General features: G+C 35.4%; 1 protein-coding gene across 1 annotated transcript in view; it reads left to right on the top strand.

Moving 5' to 3' along the window:
• The window catches only part of LOC127866916 (Ig-like and fibronectin type-III domain-containing protein 2), a 119,137-nt gene that overhangs the window by 22,051 nt on the left and 71,784 nt on the right, over positions 1 to 25,302 (top strand). Inside the window, exons 3-17 of the mRNA XM_052407782.1 lie at positions 462 to 571; positions 1,546 to 1,645; positions 5,192 to 5,314; positions 6,228 to 6,269; positions 7,159 to 7,299; positions 9,891 to 10,043; positions 10,575 to 10,729; positions 11,237 to 11,369; positions 12,344 to 12,382; positions 12,788 to 12,931; positions 15,248 to 15,397; positions 17,956 to 18,116; positions 19,508 to 19,640; positions 22,633 to 22,668; positions 23,983 to 24,123. Of these exons, the coding sequence (XP_052263742.1) occupies positions 462 to 571; positions 1,546 to 1,645; positions 5,192 to 5,314; positions 6,228 to 6,269; positions 7,159 to 7,299; positions 9,891 to 10,043; positions 10,575 to 10,729; positions 11,237 to 11,369; positions 12,344 to 12,382; positions 12,788 to 12,931; positions 15,248 to 15,397; positions 17,956 to 18,116; positions 19,508 to 19,640; positions 22,633 to 22,668; positions 23,983 to 24,123 (1,761 nt within the window). The remainder of the gene's footprint in view (positions 1 to 461; positions 572 to 1,545; positions 1,646 to 5,191; positions 5,315 to 6,227; positions 6,270 to 7,158; positions 7,300 to 9,890; positions 10,044 to 10,574; positions 10,730 to 11,236; positions 11,370 to 12,343; positions 12,383 to 12,787; positions 12,932 to 15,247; positions 15,398 to 17,955; positions 18,117 to 19,507; positions 19,641 to 22,632; positions 22,669 to 23,982; positions 24,124 to 25,302) is intronic.

Here is a 25,302-nt window from a genome sequence, read left to right as displayed (position 1 = left end):
TAATACATGAGAAAGTGCTTGCAAAACAACTGAAACAATGATTTAATTTATTGTATTGGTTTCATAGAGTCATAAAGTTTCTTTAGTTCTGGTTTTGTTAGCATTCTGATTTTGTTATCATTGTTTGTAATTTTTGTGTTGTCTATTCTGAACATTGACATTTGAGTGCATGCTGCATGTAATCTTGTGTTATCCCAGATAGCACAGGCTAATCAGGGACAACATTTTCTACGTTTATGGTATTTTTGTTCAAAGGAAGTATCGTCTTGACTGCAAAAATCAAGTTTAGGCAGAAAGTGTTGTCCCTGATAAGCCTGTAGGGACTGCACAGGCTAATCTGGGACAACACTTTTAAGCACATGAATTTAAACCAGTGTTCACACATACTCAACTCCATCTATCTATGCATATTAGTTTGTCTTACATTATCATGTTTTGCAATAATTAGTTTGCATTTACAGTGTATGCTCAAGTGCCGAATATACCAACTTTGTCAAAAGAGCAGTCCTTGGCCTTGGGCAGTGTTGCCTTTTTCCCATGTCAGGTCAAATACCTTGGAACAAATCAAAGTGTAAGTTAATAATGCATGTCGGGTAAATAAATCTTTCAAAATATGAATGCCTATATAGTTGTGTTAGTATCAGAAGCAATAGTTTTTAATATGTTTTGTCAGGTCTCAGACCGCAGATATAGTGGAAACATGAATATCTATGTGAGTCTATAGACCTCAGAAACATTTAGCAAGTAAATCTTGTAAACAATTAATATAAATAGGTGTCAGGGTTAAAGTCATGTAATCAATGAAATGTAAGTATGTGTAAGGTCTTAAATCTTGTAATCAATGACATTTGAAAACATGTATGTCAGAAACCTTGGAAACACATAAAGCAGGTTGGCCGGTGGGAAGGCAGTGTCACGTAGAACTTTGTCCGCTGACAAAATGCTTAAATCAGATCACCAGTAATGTAGGATAATGTTTTTGGGCATAATTTCTTGGCCAATTTGAACACCAGTCAGATCCCTTTGAGCACTTCGTAACTATGGCCCTTCAATTATGAACAAATTGACAAATTAAACTTGTCCGCTCTCTAACTGTAAACTTTTTAATTGGATCGTTATGAAACTTGGCGTTATGTCGATGTATTAAATTATAAAAATATTGGCCAAACTAACCTCTTCCACCCTAATAATTAGTTTTAATCCTATCATCATCAATGGTTTGTACTCAATGTTATGACTTTGGATGGGTTTATTGTGCTGTAATTAAATTAAAGTTAATATATTGGTAAATAGTTGAAAATCTACTTTCTTGCCAGGGTAACATTTCTTGTTTGACTTTCTAAACTTTCAGGTTAACCATTTCATAAACTATACAACTACGTCATATATTATGTATGTTTGTCTTTGTAGTCAACATATCAGGTGACTGACAGAAAATATATATTTTACTATCAAAACAAAAGAATAGTTGAGCACGCTGTTGTAGGAAAGTTCTTGTGCTATACAACATCAATGTTGACAAATGCACTCCTTGAAACTTTTCAGGTGATTTGGGAACATGTGGACCACAATGTGACCCTTTCTATGGGATGGGGTCTGCTCAACTTCCCTTGGAAGCAAAAATACTCCATTACTAGTCCACAAGGTGAGATACACAACACCAGTGCCTGATTTTTTTATCTTTCTGTCATGGCATGAACTTGATTATATAAGGGGAGAAGAAAGTTACGTGGCAGTTTATTTATCTCGTTTAGAATGTGTGTTTACAATATTTTATAATGATGGATCATTTTTAACTCACCGAAGCTCAAGTAGACCTATTGTGATCATGCAAAGTATGGCTTTCAGCGTTATGCAGTGTCTGGTTGTGTTGTCAATATTAGCTTTTTTCAACTCTAGAGGCCACATTTTTGTGCCCCCCCCCCCCCCTCTGATCAATAACTCGTCAACAAATTAACTGATTGGCTTGATACTTCACATGTGCATTGGCCTTGGACAGTAGATGACTCCTTTGAAATTGGGGTCACTATTTGAAGCCCTGTTGCGGGGGGCATACGTCTCTGACCGCAAACTCTTGTTCATCCAATCTTATTGAAAGCTGTTCAGAATGTTCATTTGGACAATGTCTAGGCAGAGTTCAAATCTTGGTGATATACATCCAACATCTAGGTCACTAGGTCATCTGGATGAAATTTTATCTAGGCCAAGTTGGAATCTGGGTCGCATGCCCTAAAAAAACTAGGTCCCCAAGTGAAATCATTGAAAAACTAAGTCCCCAAGTGAAATCATTGAAAAACTAGGTCCCAAAGTGAAATCATTGAAAAACTAGGTCCCCAAGTGAAATCATTGAAAAACTAGGTCCCCAAGTGAAATCGTTGAAAAACTAGGTCTCCAAGTGAAATCATTGAAAAACTAGGTCCCAAAGTGAAATAATTGAAAAACTAGGTCCCCAAGTGAAATCATTGAACAACTAGGTCCCCAAGTGAAATCATTAAAAAAAACTAGGTCCCCAAGTGAAATCATTGAAAAACCTCAATACCAGTCTAGAGACCAAATTTATAACTCAGTCTGAAATGAAATTTTTATAAGAATGAGTATCTTGACTGAACTAAATCTAGGCCAATTTGTCATCTTGGTCATGCGTGTCCAAAAACCATTTCACATGGCCAAATGTTGGAAAAAAAACTTGCTACTATTCTAGAGGTGATATTAATGACTGAATCTTTATAAAACTCAGATAAAACACAGAATGTTTATCTTGCCATTTTTTAGACTGAGTTTGAATCTAAACGTAAATTAATGTGAATGTAAATTTTAGAGTGCTAACGAGGTTTTACTATACATGTAGCCATATTAGGATAAATTCCCCGATCCCTGGTGGTGATGTTTTTTAACAGACTGGAACTAGTTTGAACTGATCCAAGATATCATTAAAACAAATGTTCTTACCAAGTGTTAACAAGATAAGACAATAAAGGTGACTTTTAGAGTGTTAACAAATTTTTATTATAGCCATATAAGGAAAAATGCCCAGCCCCCTGGTGGCCATGTTTTTCAACCAGCCAAAATCATTTTCGACATGTCATTGAGACGGATGTTTTGACTAAGTTTCATAAAAATGGGACAACAAATGTGACCTCTACAGTGTTAACAATGTTTTAGGATAGCCATATATAGCCATATAAGGAGAAATGCCCTGGGCCCTGGCCATGTTTTTCAACAGACCAAAACCATCTTTGAACTCATCCAAGATGTCATTTAGACGTATGTTTTGACCAAGTTTCATGAAGATCGAAAAATAAACTTCGCCTCTAGGGTGTTAACAAGGTTTTACTATAGCCATATTAGGAAAAAAGTCCTGCCCAATGGTGGCCATGTTTTTCAACCAACCGGAACCATTTTGGAATTTGTCCAAGATATTATTGTGATACATTTTTTGATCGTGTTTCATGAAGATCTGACAATAAATGTGGCCTCTTTATTGTTTAAAAAGTTTATAACTAAATCTTAATCGAACTATGTTAAAATTTAATATTTATCTTGACCAAGTGTAGGTCTTGTTTGAATCTGGGTCACATGTGTCCAAAAACTAATCACAAGATTAAATGTTAGAAAAAAAAGCTACCACACTAGAGGCAACATTTATGACTCAGCCTTTATGAAGCTTCGTCCGAATGTTTTATTTAGACAATATCAAGGCTGGTTTGAAACTGGGTCAAGTGCTTTGAGGAACAAGGTCACCAGGTCAAATCTTAGATAAAAACTTTGCTACTCTAGAAAACATTTAATAATTAAAATTTACAAAACTTGTTCAGAATGTTAAGCTTAAAAATATCTAGTCCATGTTTAAATCATGGTCATTTATGTGCAAAAACTAGGTCAGTTGGTCAAATCTAAAAAATACTTTTACCCCTTCTGGAAAAAAATATATGGCTCGATCTTAATGCAACCTAATAGTCGATTTGTTTATCTTGACTAATAGGCTAAGTTAGAAACTGGGTCACCTGGTCAAATTTTAGCAAAACCTTGTTTCTACTCGTCAGGCCTAATTTGTAATTCATTTATGATTGATGAAACTTGATAAGATTGTTCATTTTGGCAATATCAAGACAGAATTTAATCTAGGTCACTTGAATTAAAAACCTAGGTCACCCTGTCAGATCTTTGAAAAACCATCTTAACTCTCTAAGGGCAGCACTTAGGACTCAAGCTAGCACTTAGGACTCAAGCTTGATGAAACCTGGTCAGATTGTTATTTTTACAATATATATCCTAATTTGATGGTCAGATGTTCTGAAAACTAGGTCACTTGGTGAAATCTCCATTAAGAATTTTCTTGTGTTCATGTATTTCATTAAATTGTAAAGATTGAATGCTCCCTAGAGTAATTCAATTGGGAAAAACAACTTGTGTTGATAGTTAATCCATTATGTTGAAAGTCTTGGAGTGTTTGTTGCAAAGCATCACGAGCAAATGCCTTAAATTAGATGAGTCGTGGGATATGCTATTTTCAAGGTCAAGGTTGTATTTTTACATAAGATTTATATGCAGCACTTATGTCAAACTAATTGTAACTATTGTGTCAAAGTGGTATGTATGGACTATTAAATCACCTTCAGTGATAGCTTTAGCTGTGGTAGTGTGGGAAAATGTCACATAGAGCCTGGTAGTTGACAGCTTCAACAACTTTGAGTACACATGTAGGTATAAACAGATAAATGACTAATTTAATCCACTTTATACCTCCGTGCAGGTTGACATTATATTCTTTTGACTTCATTAAGGTAGTGTTTACAATTAATTTCATGATTGTAAATATGGTTGTTGAAGACATATTGTATGCTTCTTTATTTTGTTTTAAACTCTAAATATAAAAAAAAAAGTTAACTGTCAAATGCATGTGCATAAGTGCTCATTGACAAAAATAAAATTATGGAAATCATATTAAATTGGGGAAAAACAACGCTAACTGTAAGAAGATCATGTAAGAAACATAATTTGTTAAAGATGAAAGAAAGAAAATGAATGCTCTGTTATAAGCATACCTTTGGTCCCCCTGATATCCCTATTATTGTTACATGTCTAATGTTATTGTTCAAAACATTTGTCTGTTATTGAATAATTTTCCTGTTCAAACAGGAACCAATGATCATGTAACATGCTAATAAATTGAGCCGACATTTGGTTTCAGATGCAAGTGATCAATGGAACCTGGTTGTGTACAACCTGGAACATTCAGATGCAGGCATCTACCGATGTTACGTGCTGGGTTACAAGAACATGGTCTCTGTCAACCATATACTCCATGTTACAGGTTGGTTTCCATAGCAACCCGTAGTCTTCAAAGCGGATGTCCAAAAGTTAGATATAAATGAGTCTTGCTCTGCATGCACTAATAGTGTCGTCATAGATCAGCCTGTCCTAGATCAGCCTGTCCTAGATCAGCCTGTGCAGGTCACACAGGCTGATCAGGAAGGACACTTTCCGCTCTTATGGTAATTGTCGAGGAAGACTCTTTTTAAAAAAATTCAATTTAGGCGGAAAGTGTCGTTCCTGATTAGCCTTTGGGGATTGCAAGGGTTATCTGGGTTGAAGCACTGTTTGCTCATGCATTTAACATTTTCTCAAAACTCAAATATTTGCAGATTTCTTTTCTAATGTATGTTGTGACAATCAGAATACAACAACAAAAATACATTGAAATTGTTTCAAATATAATATTTTGGTATTATCTTAAAGATGCTATTAGCAATGGTGGAAGACACCTCTGGAGTAAATCAGCACGTTGATTAGTGGATAGTCTATTCACACTTAACATTTTCATATCATTAAAACATGTACAGTTTTCAGTCAAGTAAATACTCAAAACACTATTTTTGCACATACAATTTATTTCCAATGTATGATGCATTGAATTGACCTCTTCAGTCAGCTGCTTAGAGTTTGGGTAATCACAATTTCAAAAGTTGTTGAGAAGATTGAGAGTTCTTACACAGTGTTCAATTTAGAAATCATAAACAAGCACACACATATTAAAGTGTTCAAATGAGTCAAATGTTGAGGATTTAGTAAATGAGTTGTAAATAATAACTATTTTTATATATGTTTGTTAAAAACCGTTCTAACTCTACATGTAAAAATAAATCTATGATTTGTTATTCAAAATAAATTATGTGTGGGGACTACTGTTAAGAACATTCCAGTGAATTGAATAATTACCATTTCAGGTGCACCAACTCCCCCTACCTACCAGGAAGTGGATGTTACAGGTTTGTTTTTACACAGAATGAAATAATATCTGATCAATTCTCAATATTAGGATGCTGATTAGTCAGTTAAACCTTTAATCCTACTACAGGAATTATAAAAAAGTTACTCGCACAAGACCTAATAGCATCAAATTGTTTAAATCCGCTAAGTCAGATTTGTTTTGTTTTTCAAACACTCATTATTTGTTTTAAATGTTTTTCACTTAATTTTTTTTACAGATTGATGCTCAATTTGGAATGCTACCTTGCGTAGTTTCATTGGAAAAAAACAACAAAAATGGCTCTTACGCCTTATACCTCGATAGTTACTCAAGACCAGCCTGTCCATCCGCACATTCTGATCAGAAGCTATCTTGTCAGCTAATAAGACCACAATACCTTGCTTTACATTCGTGACAGGGAATATCCTGACCAGACTTTGCAAATGTGCAGGAAGGTCTGGGGACAAACTGGCTGTACATGGCATAGGACCGATTTTTGCATGTCATGGCTCAATTGTGCAACTGGCCTACACTGTATCATTCCATTCAGAAACATTTAGCAGTAATATCAGCAACATTCTAATATTTTAGTACATTTAAAAAATACAATACATAGAGAATAGCAAGTTACTGTGTGATTGATCTGGGGAAACTGGATTGCAGTCTTCACAGGCTAATCAGAGGTGAAACTTTCAGTCTAAACTGGATTTTCACTTAGAAGATACTTTCTTTAAACAAAAAATACCATAGAAGCGGAAAGTGTCGTCCCTGATTAGTTTATGCCGACTACACAGGCTAAATTGTCAAAACACTTAACTCACATGTGTGAAGCCCCTTTTTTTTCAGAGCAAAGTTCATAAATTTAAAGATGTTTTGCAACACATAATATGAGTGTTTCTGGTCTGCAGCTTGCTGTATAGACCAGGGTGTAGAGACCTGTGCGTTGCCCATGTGTCGAACAATCACACCGTTTGTACAGATAGTGGCCATGGCAAGCAACAGCACCTGTATGGCAAACAACCTCCTCAAGGTCCTGTGGTGTGGGCAAGGTATGGCATCAGGAGTTAGTTTGAATCCCATCATCACACCTGGCTTAATGATACAGCACAGTTTGGTAAAACATAACTGGGTTTCCACCTTGTTTAAAATAGCGAATATATCCAGAATAGTGATGTAATTTTGTGACATTTAAAGTGACATAATTTGGCGTTTATTGTGTTGCCTTGTGTTTTTAGCAATTTTATTATGCCCCCGTTCGAAAAAGAGGGGGTATATTGCTTTGCTCATGTCGGTCTGTCGGTCGGTCAGTCCGTCCACCAGGTGGTTGTCAGACAATAACTCAAGAACGCTTGGGCCTAGGATCATGAAACTTCATAGGTACATTGATCATGACTCGCAGATGACCCCTATTGATTTTGAGGTCACTAGGTCAAAGGTCAAGGTCACGGTGACCAGAAATAGTAAAATGGTTTTTGAATGATAACTCAAGAACGCATACGCCTAGGATCATGAAACTTCATAGGTAGATTGATCATGACTCGCAGATGACCCCTATTGATTTTGAGGTCACAAGGTCAAAGGTCAAGGTCACGGTGACCCGAAATAGTAAAATGATTTTCGGATGATAACTCAAGAACGCTTTTGCCTAGGATCATGACACTTCATAGGTACATTGATCGTGACTCGCAGATGACCCCTATTGATTTTCAGGTCACTAGGTCAAAGGTCAAGGTCACAGTGACAAAAAACGTATTCACACAATGGCTGCCACTACAACGGACAGCCCATATGGGGGGCATGCATGTTTTACAAACAGCCCTTGTTTATATTTTTATGCCCCCCTTCGAAGAAGAGGGGGTATATTGCTTTGCTCATGTCGGTCTGTCTGTCGGTTGGTCGGTCGGTCGGTCGGTCCGCCCACCAGGTGGTTGTCAGATGATAACTCAAGAACGCTTGGGCCTAGGATCATGAAACTTCATAGGTACATTGATCATGACTCGCAGATGACCCCTATTCATTTTGAGGTCACTAGGTCAAAGGTCAAGGTCACAGGTGAAGGTCACAGTTACTGGAAATAGGCATTTTAAGGATTTAGCATGGTTCAAACAAGGGAAACAACTACCGTTTATGCATGTTCTTTTTGTTACAGCATTTGCCTCCCTTGTAATATATTGAAATTTTACCAAATGTAAGGCTAACTGCATTTTTGTAATGCATACTACTACTACTACTACTACTACTACTACTACTACAACTGCTGCTGCTGCTGCTGCTGCTGCTGCTGCTGCTGCTGCTGCTGCTGCTACTACTACTACTACTACTACTACTACTACTACTACTTCTACTTCTACTACTACTACTACTACTACTACTACTACTACTACTACTACTAGTACTACTACTACTACTACTACTACTACTACTACTACTACTACTACTACTACTACACCACCACCACCACCACCACCACCACCACCACCACCACCACCACCACCACCACCACCACCACCACCACCGTTCACAGTGACAAAAAACGTATTCACACAATAGCTGCTACTACAACTTATAGCCCATATAGGGGGGCATGCATCTTTTACAAACAGCCCTTGTTTGTTAAGAACATTATGTATTAATTCAGGCACAAACATCTGATCCTCTTGCAAATACTCATGGTTTAGGTTTTCTAAGCCTTATTAACATTTTTTATTTAACGCTCATCTTGTATAGTATGTTGGTATATGAGTGGAAATAAATCACTAGAATATGGTGTTTATAGCCCATGAAAACTTAAAAGATGTGACTTAAATATTGAAAACAGCATAAACAAATTTGAGTTTCATACGAATTTAGAAGAAGATGTTTTGTTCGAATGAAGTGTAAGGTTGGTCAACTTATTGACCAATTTGTATTGACTATTAAGAATATGAATATTATGAGCAGGGTCATGCAAAAATGGGTCTTTTGCCATATGAGACCAGCGTCGTGTCAGACCAGTCAGTGTTTTTTCCACCATTTTGGGAATGGGGCCTGTTCCCTTCGGATTGGGAAAATATGCAGCATTTTGACAAAAATTGGGAAAGAAGTGTTGTTGTTGTTTTGTAAAAAATGCTTCAAAATTGGGAATACAAGTGTTTTCAGTGTTAACTTTTCTAAGGTTGAACTTATATGGAACGGAGTTGAACACAATATTGAGATGTAAAAAAATAAGATTTTTTTGGGGAAACTTTTATTGGTAATTTTTATCTCCCATTTGAGAAAAATATATACTTTTTTCCATTGGGAATGGGGCCGATTACCGGACCCGATTTTGAATGAAAAAAAAACACTGACCAGCCTGCCCAATTATGCAGTCTGGTTAGAATCTACATTTTTTGCTATAAAGTTTTTCACAAATTTTTGGGTTTAGCTACTCTGTCGGCATATAGCATAAGACCTGTTAACGCATGATGTGGGTCTTATGATATCAAGTAATTGCCATAGCAGTATATTGAATAAAAGTATATACTATCTTTGTCCTTTATTGTTATTTGTGAGATAGTTCATCCTTAAATGTTTATATTGTTTTATGTTAGCAGTCTCTAAATGTCATCGTGACGACTGAAGTTTTTGTAAATTCTGTCATCCTTTTCCTTTTACCAAGATGGCCGCAACCACATGCCGTGTTGCATGCGCATTGGTTTGTCAACAAAGTGCCAGAACCTCTGTGACGGATGGGGAACCAACGATGGCACAAGTTACACCGAGTGTATACCAAGTGCCATGAGTCTAATACAGTGTCTTAAGGAAGGACAGAGTATGGAAGCTGAAGGAATTGTGATGATGATATACATTATTGAAGCACTTTCAGCGTAACAAAAGTGGGCCAATGATGAATAAGTTTGAAATCCGGAATGATTTTATTTGAGGATTTAGTTCAATTCTTTTTATTTGACGAATATATTATGAAGGCTGTTAGCAATATTTTAGAATATTATGCAGATTTAATAGGTAATTGCAGTTTTGTAATGGATTTAAATGCTGAACTAAAAAAATTCGTAGCATGTTTAAAACTTACATGAAAATATGACAATTTTTAATCAGGAGTGTGATTTCTCCTCCTTTTAAAAGATCCTTTAAGATCCAAGCTTGATTACCACAGTTCTAAACTCATTTCCAAACTATACAGGATCTGTTTAATAATGAAGAGTTTTGGCTAATCCAGAAATGTTTTTATTCCATTATTTTTTTTCCCAAATCATAATCTTGGCATTGAATGTGTCATATCTTAAACTGCCTAATTCTTTAGAATTTTGTTGAATCTGACATTGACATTGTCTGCTGCCAGGCAGATTGCCCAGCCAGCCGACATCTGTGTCTGCGGTTGCTACGGGCGCCAACATTCTTGTGTCCTGGTTACCACCGCTGGAAAATCCCAACCTCGTGATCAACTATAAAGTGCAGTTCAAGAAGTCAGAAGAGCCTTACTATAAATTTGTGATAGTAAGCTAACTTATATTCACATCTGAGTATATATATTAAAGTCTGAGTATTAAAATGAGCTGTGCTCTGTGATAAGGGGGTTTAATGCATGTGCAATATTGAAGATAGCAACTTGATATTTGGCATGCATGTTTATCTCATAGAGCGGCACATTTTGAGTGGTGAAAGGTCATGGTCATCCTTCAAGATCAAAGGTAAAAAAAACAAATCCAAGGGAAGTAATAAGCTTTAAAGGGAGATAATTTATATTTATCATTTGGCAGGTACTGATCATTTTTACAAGAAAAGTAATATTTTTATTATATCCCTTTAAAAAATATTACTTCCCTTGTAAAAATTATCTGAACCTGCCAAATGTTTTTTTTTTATAAATCAAAGTGGCGCAGTAGTGTTTCTGACAAGCACTTCTCTTGTTAAAGCTAAGGATTGGATGACACTTTATTTGTATGCATTAAACCCCCTTTTCACAGTGCGAGGCTTGCATGTATTCATTACCCCATATTGCAGGTAAGCAATGTAACCAATTTCGAGCTGCTACAGTACCTTGAGACTACGACATTGTATGAGATCCAGGTGATAGCAGTCTCACAGTTTGGTGCTAGTCAACCTTCATACGGCGTGCAGATGGCTACCAGAACAGGTGCTTGTTAATGGCTCATGAATTGATATTTCAAGGAAATATGTGCCTTAAGTAAGGTGTCTGATATTTATACTACAAATTACTGTGAAATCAATTGAATTTGCGGGGTGAAAACTTTGCTCTATTGCAGTGGTCATATGTAAGCTGTCTTAAATTTGTTCGATGTCAATTTTTAACAAAAAAATCTAACAGTTACTGCATTAAATATATGTTCCAAACAATGAGCAAAACAGCATTGGAGAGCTCCATTATGACAGCTGTTTATTTCAATAAACACATGCAGTCTGCACAGTCTAAGCAGGGACGACACTTTATGCTTTTATGATATTTTCTGTTTAAAGAAAGTCTCTTTCTTCTTAGCAAAAATCCAGTTTAGGCAGAAAGTGTAAACCCTAATTAGCCTGTGCAAATTGCACAGGCTAATCTGGGACGACACTTTATGCACATGCATTTTACCCCTTTTTCACAGAGCATGGCTCATTTATATTGGATCCTGACAAAATGACTCTTCTTTGCTTATTTGGTATTATCCAGTATAACATTTACAATTAATGTGTAGGATGGATTATTAAAACTTAATTTGCTATAAAAAATTTGCAAAAATATTACTCTTTTTCTGGGCTATAATGTTTTTATAAAGTTATTTATATTTAGAAAGCCCATGCTTCACATGCAAAAACTGTAAAGCTATACTACAACTCGTATCAATATGTTTTTCTTGTCATTTCTCAGAACAGGTAAACAACTTTGGTCAGCTTAGATAATCATAAAACTATGTAATCTTTGGTTTTACAGAAATGATGTAAAAATTTTTTTTACAGAAATAATGTGAAAAAAAACTGACTTAAACCAGCAGGCATCCAAAACTTATTATGAAATATTTATTTCCATATAAGCCAAGTTGTATTTATGTTAATGATGATATAGTTTGATTTTAAACTTATTTATATCATGTTAATTATGTATGATTACAGATGCCTTTGACATGTATAACAAGACTGTGTCAGTGAGAGGTAAGTGTATTGGCATTTTTGTCTTAGAGGAGACAATACAATCTACAAATACATTGCATTGAGACATTAAAATGATTTTGCATTTTAATGTAGAATGTGTACATTTTGTCGAATAGTTTCATAGTTTTTAGTATTTGTCAATCAAGAATATTTAATGTTCTATGTTAATCTTTTTTACACTGTAATATCACATGTTTAAGATTCAATTTTTTGACTCTGGAATATTACATGTATGAGGCTAACCTATTAAACAGTAAATTATCCCATATTTAATTAAGGTTAACCTATGTTAACCCTGGAATGCAACAGTTTTAAGGTAAACCTATAATACACTGTAATATCAAATAACAAATATACAGTTATAAGTCACTAGTATGTTTCTATTGTTTTTCCTGCTGTCTCCAGAATGTTGTTCAACAAAGCAGATCAGTAACGAGTGTCTAGACTTTTGTGATCCTGCAAATCTTGATCTTGGAGGTATAAACATGGACGCCGATAAACTGTACACCTGCTATGGGGACGTGCAGGACGCGTACTCCTGTCTCATGGGTACGACTAATACCTCTTAATCCTCGTTGAATCAATGGAATAATCATCAAACTGAACATATTTTAACCCCTGTTTAACAACAGATTGATTAAAAAAAAATGTAATTGGATTATTCAAACAATTAAGCAATATCTAAGCATACTTTGTTTTGAAGTTAAAAAGTATGTATTTGTTTATAGAAAAAGTAACATAAAACCAAACTACATGGGTAATAGTTGAACTTTTGCCATCAAAGTATACAATTTAGCAGCACTCTGTGAGAATGGGACTAAATGCATGTGCATTAAGTGGCGTCCCAGATTAGCCTGTGCAGTTGGTGCAGGCTAATCAGGGACAACTCTTTTTGCCTAAACTGGATTTTTGCTAAGATGAAACTTGCTTTAAATGTTGAATACCATAAAAGTGGAAAGTGTGGTCCCTGATTAGCCTGTGCAGACTGTGTCATCTGGGATAACATTTTAGGCACATGCATTAAACCCTGTTTAACCAGAGTGAGGCTCAATTTGTTAAAACTATTGGTAACAGTTATTTGTTAAAACTATTGGTAACAGTTATTTGTTAAAACTATTGGTAACAGTTATCTGTTAAAACTATTGGTAACAGTTATTTGTTAAAACTATTGGTAACAGTTATTTGTTAAAACTATTGGTAACAGTTATGTTAAAACTATTGGTAACAGTTATTTGTTAAAACTATTGGTAACAGTTATCTGTTAAAACTATTGGTAACAGTTATTTGTTAAAACTATTGGTAACAGTTATCTGTTAAAACTATTGGTAACAGTTATCTGTTAAAACTATTTGTAACAGTTATCAGTTAAAACTATTGGTAACAGTTATCTGTTAAAACTATTGGTAACAGTTATTTGTTAAAACTATTGGTAACAGTTATCTGTTTAAACTATTGGTATCAGTTATTTGTTAAAACTATTGGTAACAGTTATTTGTTAAAACTATTGGTAACAGTTATCTGTTAAAACTATTGGTAACAGTTATTTGTTAAAACTATTGATAACAGTTATCAGTTAAAACTATTGGTAACAGTTATCAGTTAAAACTATTGGTAACAGTTATCTGTTAAAACTATTGGTAACAGTTATCAGTTAAAACTATTGGTAACAGTTATCTGTTAAAACTATTGGCAACAGTTATCTGTTAAAACTATTGGTAACAGTTATCTGTTAAAACTATTGGTAACAGTTATCTGTTAAAACTATTGGTAACAGTTATCTGTTTAAACTATTGGTAACAGTTATCTGTTAAAACTATTGGTAACAGTTATTTGTTAAAACTATTGGTAACAGTTATCAGTTAAAAACTATTGGTAACAGTTATCAGTTAAAACTATTGGTAACAGTTATCTGTTAAAACTATTGGTAACAGTTATCAGTTAAAACTATTGGTAACAGTTATCAGTTAAAACTATTGGTAACAGTTATCAGTTAAAACTATTGGTAACAGTTATCTGTTAAAACTAATGGTAACAGTTATCTGTTAAAACTATTGGTAACAGTTATCTGTTAAAACTATTGGTAACAGTTATCTGTTAAAACTATTGGTAACAGTTATCTGTTAAAACTATTGGTAACAGTTATCTGTTAAAACTATTGGTAACAGTTATCAGTTAAAACTATTGGTAACAGTTATCAGTTAAAACTATTGGTAACAGTTATCTGTTAAAACTATTGGTAACAGTTATCTGTTAAAACTATTGGTAACAGTTATCTGTTAAAACTATTGGTAACAGTTATCAGTTAAAACTATTGGTAACAGTTATCTGTTAAAACTATTGGTAACAGTTATTTGTTCAAACTATTGGTAATAGTTATCTGTTAAAACTATTGGTAATAGTTATCCGTTAAAACTATTGGTAACAGTTATCTGTTTAAACTATTGGTATCAGTTATCCGTTAAAACTATTGGTAACAGTTATCTGTTAAAACTATTGGTAACAGTTATCCGTTAAAACTATTGGTAACAGTTATCAGTTAAAACTATTGGTAACAGTTATCTGTTAAAACTATTTGTAACATTTATCTGTTAAAACTATTGGTAACAGTTATCTGCTAAAACTATTGGTAACAGTTATTTGTTAAAACTATTGGTAACAGTTATCTGTTAAAACTATTGCTAACAGTTATCTGTTAAAACTATTGGTAACAGTTATCTGTTTGAACTATTGGTAACAGTTATCTGTTAAAACAATTAGTAACAGTTATCTGTTAAAACTATTGGTAACAGTTATCTGTTAAAACTATTGGTAACAGTTATCTGTTTAAACTATTGGTAACAGTTATCTGGTTTTTTCTGTTTGCAGGGGGAGGCAATCACACACCGTGCTGTGCGAGAATGAATGTTCCCAGCAAGTGTTACCCGATGTGCGCAGGCCAGTTTGTGTTTACATTTGAGCTGACAGTGTGCCTGTATAACCTCCCTTTGATAGCGGCATGTGTGGAAGAGGGCGCAGGTATAGCAAGGGTTTTCCTTATATAAATTCTGTGTCCCCTTGCAAGATATACACTGTAACTCCAATATAAAGCGCTCCGTTAACGCTGAATCCAATATAACGCGGAGGGTGCTTGGATCCCATTTTTTCTCCAACCTTCCATTTGATTTCTGATTCAAATCCGTATTATGCAACTTCATGTATTTTCAGACAATTCAAAGATGGCGGCAATCACAGTCATGTTGATTGCTTTATTCAACCGTCCGTTGAACCGATAATAATCGCCTCGAGGTTAAACAACACCGACAGCTAATTGGTGTAAATATGTTGTGTAATGTCAATAAAGGTGTGAAAAACTCGCGTGTCAGTGTTTATTACATGTATTCCTCATCAGAGCGGTTCAGTGCGATAATTACCATAAGTTAAGTGCAAGCGGGATAGTTATACAATTCAAGTAATTCAAAACGATTGAAACATTCTTACTTTGAGATGGTTGCAGTTTGACTATATTAAATGAGCGGCTGTGAAATATACTGCCTACTGTATAAAACAACTTTTTCTGTCATTTCATTATCAATCTAGTATTATGTCATTTAATCTTTCAGTTCATGTATAATAAATTAAATAATGCAGACGATTTATTTACATGCGAACGCAGTGTACCGGCAATTGTTAACAGAGTTTCACTTTCTTTTTCGCGCGGTATCAGAAAGTCCCCGGGAAACACGTTTTTGCATGCGTATGACGCAATAAAACAATTATGAGTCGTATTGCATTCAATCTAAATTTAAAGTCGCTCGTCCAATGAAAGCTCTGCCCCATTATGCACTGTACTCTTAACACTTCTGAAAATGGCATATATGCGTACGGTTGTGTTTACGAATTTCTTAAACATATATCGTCATTAATTTTCAAGATTATTATTTTTTAAGTGATGTTGCAATTTTATTGGATTATCGGATAAATGTGCACATAAGAAAAGCGGTATGTATACTGTTATCGATACGATTTGGTTTATATGAATGTATTTGCGTCAGCACAGCATGGCAATATACATGATCTATATTATAGGCTATTCTATACCTGTTTTTTTTATAGCGCCCTGCAGTAAATGAGCTCAAAACCTATAACGCGGATCCCTTATAACGCTGTTTTGCGGCTTGGACCCCATTGACCATGCTATATTGGAGTTACAGTGTATTCAGACTAGTAACAAAATTCTTCTCCCAAAATGTAGCAAAGTTTCCTCAGAAAAAAATCATAAAATACTATAAACAAGAAATATCTTTAAAAAAGATATACGGCGTTGATAGTTCAATGAATGAGATCAAGGATAGCGAATGTTTTTTTTTCTGTGCAGTTCTTAGCTGCATCACACGCAGTACGGGATGTTACGCGGAGTTTTCGCGGCTTATTTGACATTATTACATATTGCTGGTCATAAACCTATAGATACAAAACAGAAAACCAAAAGAAGAATTGAAGTGAAATTAAAACATACGAGCCAACCGGCCACACGAGAAGTATCCGTATTTATAGGCGCGTTCTTCGAACAAACCTATTTTAGTGGTTTGTCGGGCATTGCTATTTGATTCGATTATTAACAGTATCGATAATCATCGCGCTCATGCTTAATACATTGGTCAATATGGTGGAATAATTATTGTTAAATTAATCAAAAATAATATTTATCATTGTATTGTTGAAAACCCATTAAGAATCTACATATTTCTGGTCTAAAGAAAATTCCAGGTCACCTAGTTCACGGATAGCGTATTTATTATATAACTATTATTTTACTGGCCGCAAACTCCGGTGATGACCTGTATATAAACTCTGACATCCATACACTGGCCGCGAATTGACCCGGGTTGAAATGCAATGTATTAAAGTGAGACCTCGCTTCCACTGCTCTTTATACTTTTACATGTTAACATGTTGACAAGAATATGGAAGTAAGTACTAAATATGAGAACATAGCCTTTAAATATAAACGCGTTGCGCTGGTAATTCTCTGAAAATAAAAGGTGTATGCACAAACTGTATTGATGTCGAGAATTGAGTGTAAAACTGTTCTATCTATTAAGCCTTTTCATTAGAAATAAAATTGTTTCATGCAGTTAAACAGTGTTACAAAGACGCGGATATGTTTCCAATGTTCTGGTGGAATACTCAAATCAGCCAATGGAATAAATGAAGTGTATTCATTCGTACCTAGCCGCGGGAAATTTTATTTGAATTTTATTGGACACTTACAAAGGTCAGGAGAGGTGAAAAGCTGGCTTAATACAGCTTACGCCGAAAAAAGTTCACAAAATCAATTAAACTTGCAGTCTTCCGCGGTTTATACTCGTTCAATTTTTAAGCAGTGATCCACAGCTGACTGGATCATAATTTTTTTCATTATCTTGGACACAAAGGAAGTCTTTTTTTAGAAAAAATCGAGTTTAGGCGGAAAATGTCATCCCTGATAAGCCTGTCCTGACCTCACAGGCTAATCTGGCACATCACTTTTCGCACATGCATTTAGTGCGTCTCGTAATAAGCAATTTTCACAGTACTTGCTTGTAATGTTCCAGTATTCCTGCCAGCCCCACCTGTGAACACCCGCATTATTGACAGTTCAGTTACGTCTGTAGAAGCGACGGTTGCCTGGGACAACCCATCCAGTTACGTCCCCACCTGGTCTTACATTGTTGACTGGAAGAGGCAGGCAGATATCTCAAATAACTGGAACTCGGTAGGTGTGATTTGAAAGTTTGAAAACAAAAACAGTAATTGCTTTACAATACACGTCTATTTACTTGTCATATATCGGTATTTTAAGTTTTCCATGTCATTCTGTTTAACAAGTTAATTGTCTTTTTCTGCTGGTACGTTACTTGCAAACCCCTATTTTTTATCAACTTTAGATTTTATAAAAAAATTATTTTGTTTACTTTGCATGCATTTAAAAGTGGTTTTGCCAAGTTTGTCACCCTGTTGTCGGCCATCACACATGGTTTCTGTTATAATGTTTTCAGAACCATTCATCATTGATCTTGTTTGATATCCATGTTGATTGGACTTCATGAACACCCAACTCCTTTTGGGGTGTTTTGGTTCAGTAGGTCAAATGTCAAGGTCACATGGGTCACTTACTAACATATTGATTTTTGCTCAATATCTTGAGAACTAGTTATTGTAGATCAGTCATGTTTCACATGGTGATAAGTTGTTAAAAAGACATGACATCTTTGAGTTTTTTTGCAGAAGTTCGAATCTCATGGTTACATGGGTCACTTATGTACATTTTTATTTTCACTCAATATCTTTAGAACTAGTTTTTGTAGATGTTTCATGTTGAGAGAGGCACTCAGTATCTGCTGTCTAGTTTACAGCCTTACACAAGACATTCATATCAATTTGAGGTCAAGGTCACTCTGTAAGATGTGCATATCTATTATAGGTCAATATTGCTCTGTATGATGTGCATGGCCATTTCAGGTCAAGGTCACTCTATATGATGTGCATGGCCATTTCAGGTCAAGTTCACTATATGATGTGCATGGCCATTTCAGGTCAAGGTCACTATATGATGTGCATGGCCATTTCAGGTCAAGGTCACTCTATATGATGTGCATGTCCATTTCAGGTCAAGGTCGCTCTGTATGATGTTCATGGCCATTTCAGGTCAAGGTCACTATATCATGTGCATGTCCATTTCAGGTCAAGGTCACTGTATGATGTGCATGGCCATTTCAGGTCAAGGTCACTCTGTATGATGTGCATGGCCATTTCAGGTCAAGGTCACTATATCATGTTCATGTCCATTTCAGGTCAAGGTCACTGTATGATGTGCATATCCATTTCAGGTCAAGGTCACTCTGTATGATGTGCATGGCCAATTTAGGTTATGGCCACTCTGTATGATGATCATATCTATTACAGGTCAAGGTCATCTATTATAGGTCATTCTGTATGATGTGCATGTCCATTTCAGGTCAAGGTCACTCTGATTGATGTGTATATCTATTATAGGTCAAGATAGCTCTATATGATGTGTATGCATATTTCAGGTCAAGGTCACTGTATGATATAGGGTCTATTTCAGTTCATGGTCACTCTGTATGATGTGCATATTTATTTCAGGTCAAGGTCAAGGCAGGCACTCGGTACCAGCTAACAGGTTTACAGCCTAACACTCTCTATGATGTGCGTGTATACACAGTCAATGACAAGGGCGCCAGTCTGCCTGAACTGACCTTAATGCTTGTTACTCAAGGTATGGATTATGCTTTTTTTGGGGAAAATTTAGTAAATTAATTGTTATGCTCTCTTGTTCCACCTGCCTTCTCTCTATAGTGGAAATAACTTCCCCTTTTCAACAATTTTAATTTATTTAAAATGGGTATCACAACATTTTGCACAAGAGGGCTTGCAGCATAGGGGGTCAGAGTGTCACTACAGTCTGCACAATTTTATCAGGGACAACTATCTCTGGTTTAATTGTACCTTTCATTTAAAGGTAGTATTTTCTTAATGAAAATCCAGTTAAGCGGAAAATGTTGTCATTGGGTAGCCTGTGCAATATGGGAATTGAGCCCCGGTCTCTTAGAGCTAGGCTCATGTTAATTAATTTTTTTAATAGCTCATCTATTTTTTGAAAAAAAAATGAGCTATTGTCATCACCTTGGCGTCGCGTCGGCGTTGGCGTCCGGTTAAGTTTTGCGTTTAGGTCCACTTTTCTCATAAAGTATCAATGCTATTGCATTCAAACTTGGTACATTTACTAACTATCATGAGGGGACTGGGCAGGCAAAATTAGATAAGTCTGGCGTGCATTTTGACAGAATAATGTGCCCTTTTTTATACTTAGAAAATTGAAAATTTTGGTTAAGTTTTGTGTTTATGGTCCATTTTATTCCTTAATAATCAAAGCTATTGCTTTCATACTTGCAACACTTAATAACTATCATAAGGGGACTGTACAGGCAAAGTTATGTAACTCTGACTGGCATTTTGACAGAATTATGTGCCCTTTTTATACTTAGAAAATTGAAAATTTGGTTAAGTTTTGTGTTTAGGTCCACTTTATTCCTAAAGTATCAAAGCTATTGCTTTCATACTTGCAACACTTACTAACTATCATAAGGGGACTGTGCCGGCAAAGTTATGTAACTCTGACTGGCATTTTGACGGAATTATGGGCCCTTTATACTTAGACAATTGAAAATTTGGTTCAGTTTTGTGTTTGGTCCACTTAATCCCCTAAAGTATCATAGATATTGCTTTCATACTTGGAACACTCGCAAACTATCATAAGTGGACAGTTAAGGACAAGTTACATAACTCTGGATGTCATTTTTATGGAATTATGGCCCTTTTTTACTTAGTAACTTTGAATATATGGTTAAATTTTGTGTTTAGATCCAGTTTACTTCTAAAGTATCAAGGCTATTGCTTTCAAACTTCAAATACTTTCATGCTATCATGAGGGAACTATACCTGGCAAGTTGAATTTTACCTTGACCTTTGAATGACCTTGACTCTCAAGGTCAAATTATTAAATTTTACTAAAATTGCCATAACTTCTATATTTATGATTAGATTTGCCTGATACTTTGACATAACAACTCTTACCTGACATACCACAATAGACTCCACCCAAACGATCCACCCCCCCCCCAAAAAAAGTTTTTTTTCTTTAAAAATCATCTAATAAATGACCACCACACCCTAACACTTTACCCCCCCCCCCCCAACCCAACCCCCCCCCCAATTTTTTTTTTTTAAACATGGTTAAAAAACACAAAAAAAAAATTGTATTGCTATGCCCCTCTTCAAAGAAGAGGGGGTATATTGTTTTGCACATGTCGGTTCGTCGGTCCGTCCGTCCGTCCACCAGATGGTTTCCGTATGATAACTCCAGAACTCTTAGGCCTAGGATCATGAAACTTCATAGGTACATTAATCATGACTGTCAGATGATCCCTATTGATTTTCAGGTCACTAGGTCAAAGGTCAAGGTCACAGTGACTCAAAATAGTAAAATGTTTCCGGATAACTCAAGAATGCTTAGGCCTAGGATCTTGAAACTTCATAGGTATATTGATCATGACTGGCAGATGACCCCTACTGATTTTCAGGTCACTAGGTCAAAGGTCAAGGTCACAGTGACTTGGAATTGTAAAATAGTTTCCAGATGATAACTCAAGAATGCTTAGGCCTAGGATCATGAAACTTCATAGGTACATTGATCATGACTGGCAGATGACCCCTATTGATTTTCAGGTCACTAGGTCAAAGGTCAAGGTCACAGTGACTCGAAACAGTAAAATGATTCCAGATGATAACTCAAGAATGCTTACGCCTACGATGATGAAACTTGATAGGAATATTGATCATGAATGGCAGATGACCCCTATTGATTTTCAGGTCACTAGGTCAAAGGTCAAGGTCACAGTGACTCAAAATAGTAAAATGGTTTCCAGATTATAACTCAAGAATGCTTACACCAAGGATCATGAAGCTTCATAGGTACATTGATCATGACTGGAAGATGACCCTATTAATTTCCAGGTCACTAGGTCAAAGGTCAAGGTCACAGTGACTCGAAACAGTAAAATGGTTTCCTGATAATAACTCAAGAATAATTAGGCCTAGGATCATGAATCTTCATAGGGACATTGATCATGACTGACTGATGACCCCTATTGATTTTCAGGTCACTAGGTCAAAGGTCAAGGTCACAGTGACAAAAAACACATTCACACAATGGCTGCCACTACAACTGACAGCCCATATGGGGGGCATGCATGTTTTACAAACAGCCCTTGTTTTATTTTTGAAATACTGTCCAACCATCCCACCCAAGAATCCCCCCCAAAAAAAATATGCATTTTTTTGCATTTTTGGAAGAAAATGTAATAAATGACCACACCCCCACTCTATACACCCCCCCCCCCTCCACTCCACCCCTCCTTCCTTTGTGATTGAAATTGAGATAGGTCCCTTCACCTTTAAAAAGAAAAATAGAGGAGCGGTCTGCACCCGCAAGGCGGCGCTCTTGTTTTAACTTTTATTTAAAATAAAATTAGTTTAGGCATTTTAAACAATAGTTAAAATGTTGCTTTTGTGTTGCAAACAAAAAACTGGAAAATAAAACCAGGCACATTAATTTTATGTTTGTTTGATTAGTAACCAAAACTTTTCCAATACAATTATAATGTTTTTATAGAAATGAAATTATTAAAGTCAATGTGGTTTCATTTCAGGTATACAGAGCGACCCCAAGCCATACAATGAAACGGGTAATTTTTCTTTATTTTAGTAACACTCTGAGATTAAAAAAATTAATGTGCGTAAAGTGTCTTCAAATATTACAGGCTTATCAGGGATGACACTTGCAGCCTAATTATGATTTTCCTGAAGAAAAGTATTTCTTGAAACAAAAAATACAATAAAAACAACAGTAAGTGTGGTCCCAAATGAGCCTGTGTGGACTACCTGGGCTAATCTGGGATGACACTTTTAGCACATGCATTAACGCCCCTTTCACAGAGCTAGGCTGATATATATTATATCATTTTTAGGCGTTGAATACTTGGGCAAACTGGTTTATTTCCACACTATTTCACGAGCAAAATAGATTATCAATTAAACTATTTTAAAGGATGCATATGTGATAGGTGTGGTCCAGCTCACTATTTTTAAAATGTAGTTACTTGTAGATGAATTTGTATTTCTTCGAATTTGTTATCCCTCACCTAAGGTGGTGGGATATAGAATTGGTGATGTCCATCTGTCTGTCATTCCGTTTGTCTGTTTGTCACAAACTTTCCAAGGCTATTTGTTAGAAACTATATAAGATATCAACATGAAATTTCATGGTTGTATAGATAGCAATGAGAAGACATGCCATGCACAAGAACAATAACCATACTCTTTCTTAAATAAGAAAGAGCCTTTTTTTGCATGATGTAACTTTTCAGGGCCTTGTTTTAGATACAATACAAGATATCAACATGGAACTTCATGGGTATATACATATCAATAAGGAGAATTGCTTTGCTCAAAAACCATAACCCAACATTTTCTTAAACAAGAGTTATTGCCCTTTGTTAATTTTGTATGATGTAGTTGTCGGGGATATATGTCACGTACGCTTAACAATTTCAACATGAAAACTCATCAGCATATCAGTATGAATGAGGAGAATTTCAATGCATACAAACAATAACTCCAGACTTTTTTAGGATTGTATAGTTTATCAAGGGCTTTGCTCTCATCCATAAACAAAATTTGGCGATGGATATCAATTAAACGAATGTGCTTGTTTGTGTAATTTTTACCTTAAAAAAAACTGCCCTTATTAAATCTTTCAGTGCTGGAACCGAATTTTGAAGGCCTTTGCAAACAGTTTGGATCCAGATGAGACGCCACAGAACGTTGCGTCTCATCAGGATCCAAACTGTTTGCTATTTTTATAGTATTCTTTGAAAAAAATGAAGAAAATGCTAATTTTAGAAATTCAGCAAACACCATTTTAGCAGACAACAAATTTCCCAGCATGCAAAGGGTTAAAAAAATTATCAAAGTTTACAGTTGTTTGCCTATTTGTCCAGAGTGTTGCAACACCAAGGGAGTACCCAGCAGCTGCCTGAAGATCTGTACCCATGATTTCCGCTTAAAGCCCTTGGACCAGATATTCACTGAGGCCTATTTATGCACAAGCTATTTTGATGAAATGTTGCATTGTGGAACAGGCACGTATTGATTGTTATAATTACATTATTTGAAGTATTTAAAAGTGACTGTTGTTGATAAGTATGTGCATATAGTATTTTTCCTATGAGTACATGTATAAGTATGTGGTTTTGTGTATTGCTCTTTTATTAGTTTTGTATGATGGAATTTCATAATGAATTGGCACAAAGAATATTAATATCAATACAATAAAATGATGTTGCATCTCTCATGTTTAAACCTTTACCACTTAGATACCTATTTTGACTCATTTGTAGTACCTTAGAAAGTTAAATTTAATTAAACACCTTTCTTACGAAATTTAAGTTTTAAAGGCTTCATTTACAACCCTTAGATACTGACGAGCAGCAAACAGCATAAAACCTGAACGGACCGCGAGTAACTTGCAGGCTGTTCTGGTTTTATGCTGTTTGCACATAACCATTTTCAGTTTGTTTCTGAGTGGTTAAGGGTAAAGATAAAGATCTCACATGGAGGGTTTAGGTCAAATCCTGCCCTGAATTTAATTGCTAATGCATATAGAGAATCAGAGCCCTGTCTCGTCATTGGGAAAAGCTGCACACTTTCCTTTGTAGGGGGAATTTTTATGTTACTTTTCCATTCATGGGGATTTTAAATGAAAATACAGTTAAATAAAACTTGTACACGCGTGCATTATATTAATATAATACACTGTAGGCCTACTATTTTTGAAAGTGTCTGGTTTCCATTGGTTGAATCATCATTATACAACTGACCTTCAGATACCTTGGCATCGATTTTATGCTTTTGAATTTTCGCAAAACACAGAATCCTTGGTTTTAAAAAGCCGAAAAACAAATTGGCATCCACAATATTTTATCATTCACATAAATTATTTTAAAGAGATAGAAATGTTTACATAGATTGGTCGATCATTCTTTGCTGGCCGATAATTTATGTACATACACAAATTTTAAATGTTTAAATGACACAAACTATTTTAACCAGATTTTCAGAAGGAAAAAACTGGTTATTAGATTGGCGAATGTCGGCGGGTGGGCTGGCGGCTGGTGGGCTGGCGGGCGGAACAAGCTTGCCCGGGCCATAACTTTGTCGTTCATTGTGAGATTTTAAAATCATTTGGCACATTTGTTCACCATCATAAGACGGTGTTTCGCGCGAAAGAATTACGTAGATATCTCTAAGGTCAAGGTCAC

Source organism: Dreissena polymorpha, chromosome 2 (assembly GCF_020536995.1).
Source record: "Dreissena polymorpha isolate Duluth1 chromosome 2, UMN_Dpol_1.0, whole genome shotgun sequence".
Taxonomy (NCBI): Eukaryota; Metazoa; Mollusca; class Bivalvia; order Myida; family Dreissenidae; genus Dreissena; species Dreissena polymorpha.
Note: the sequence above shows the minus strand (reverse complement) of the source record. Positions and strands in the feature narration are given on the sequence as shown.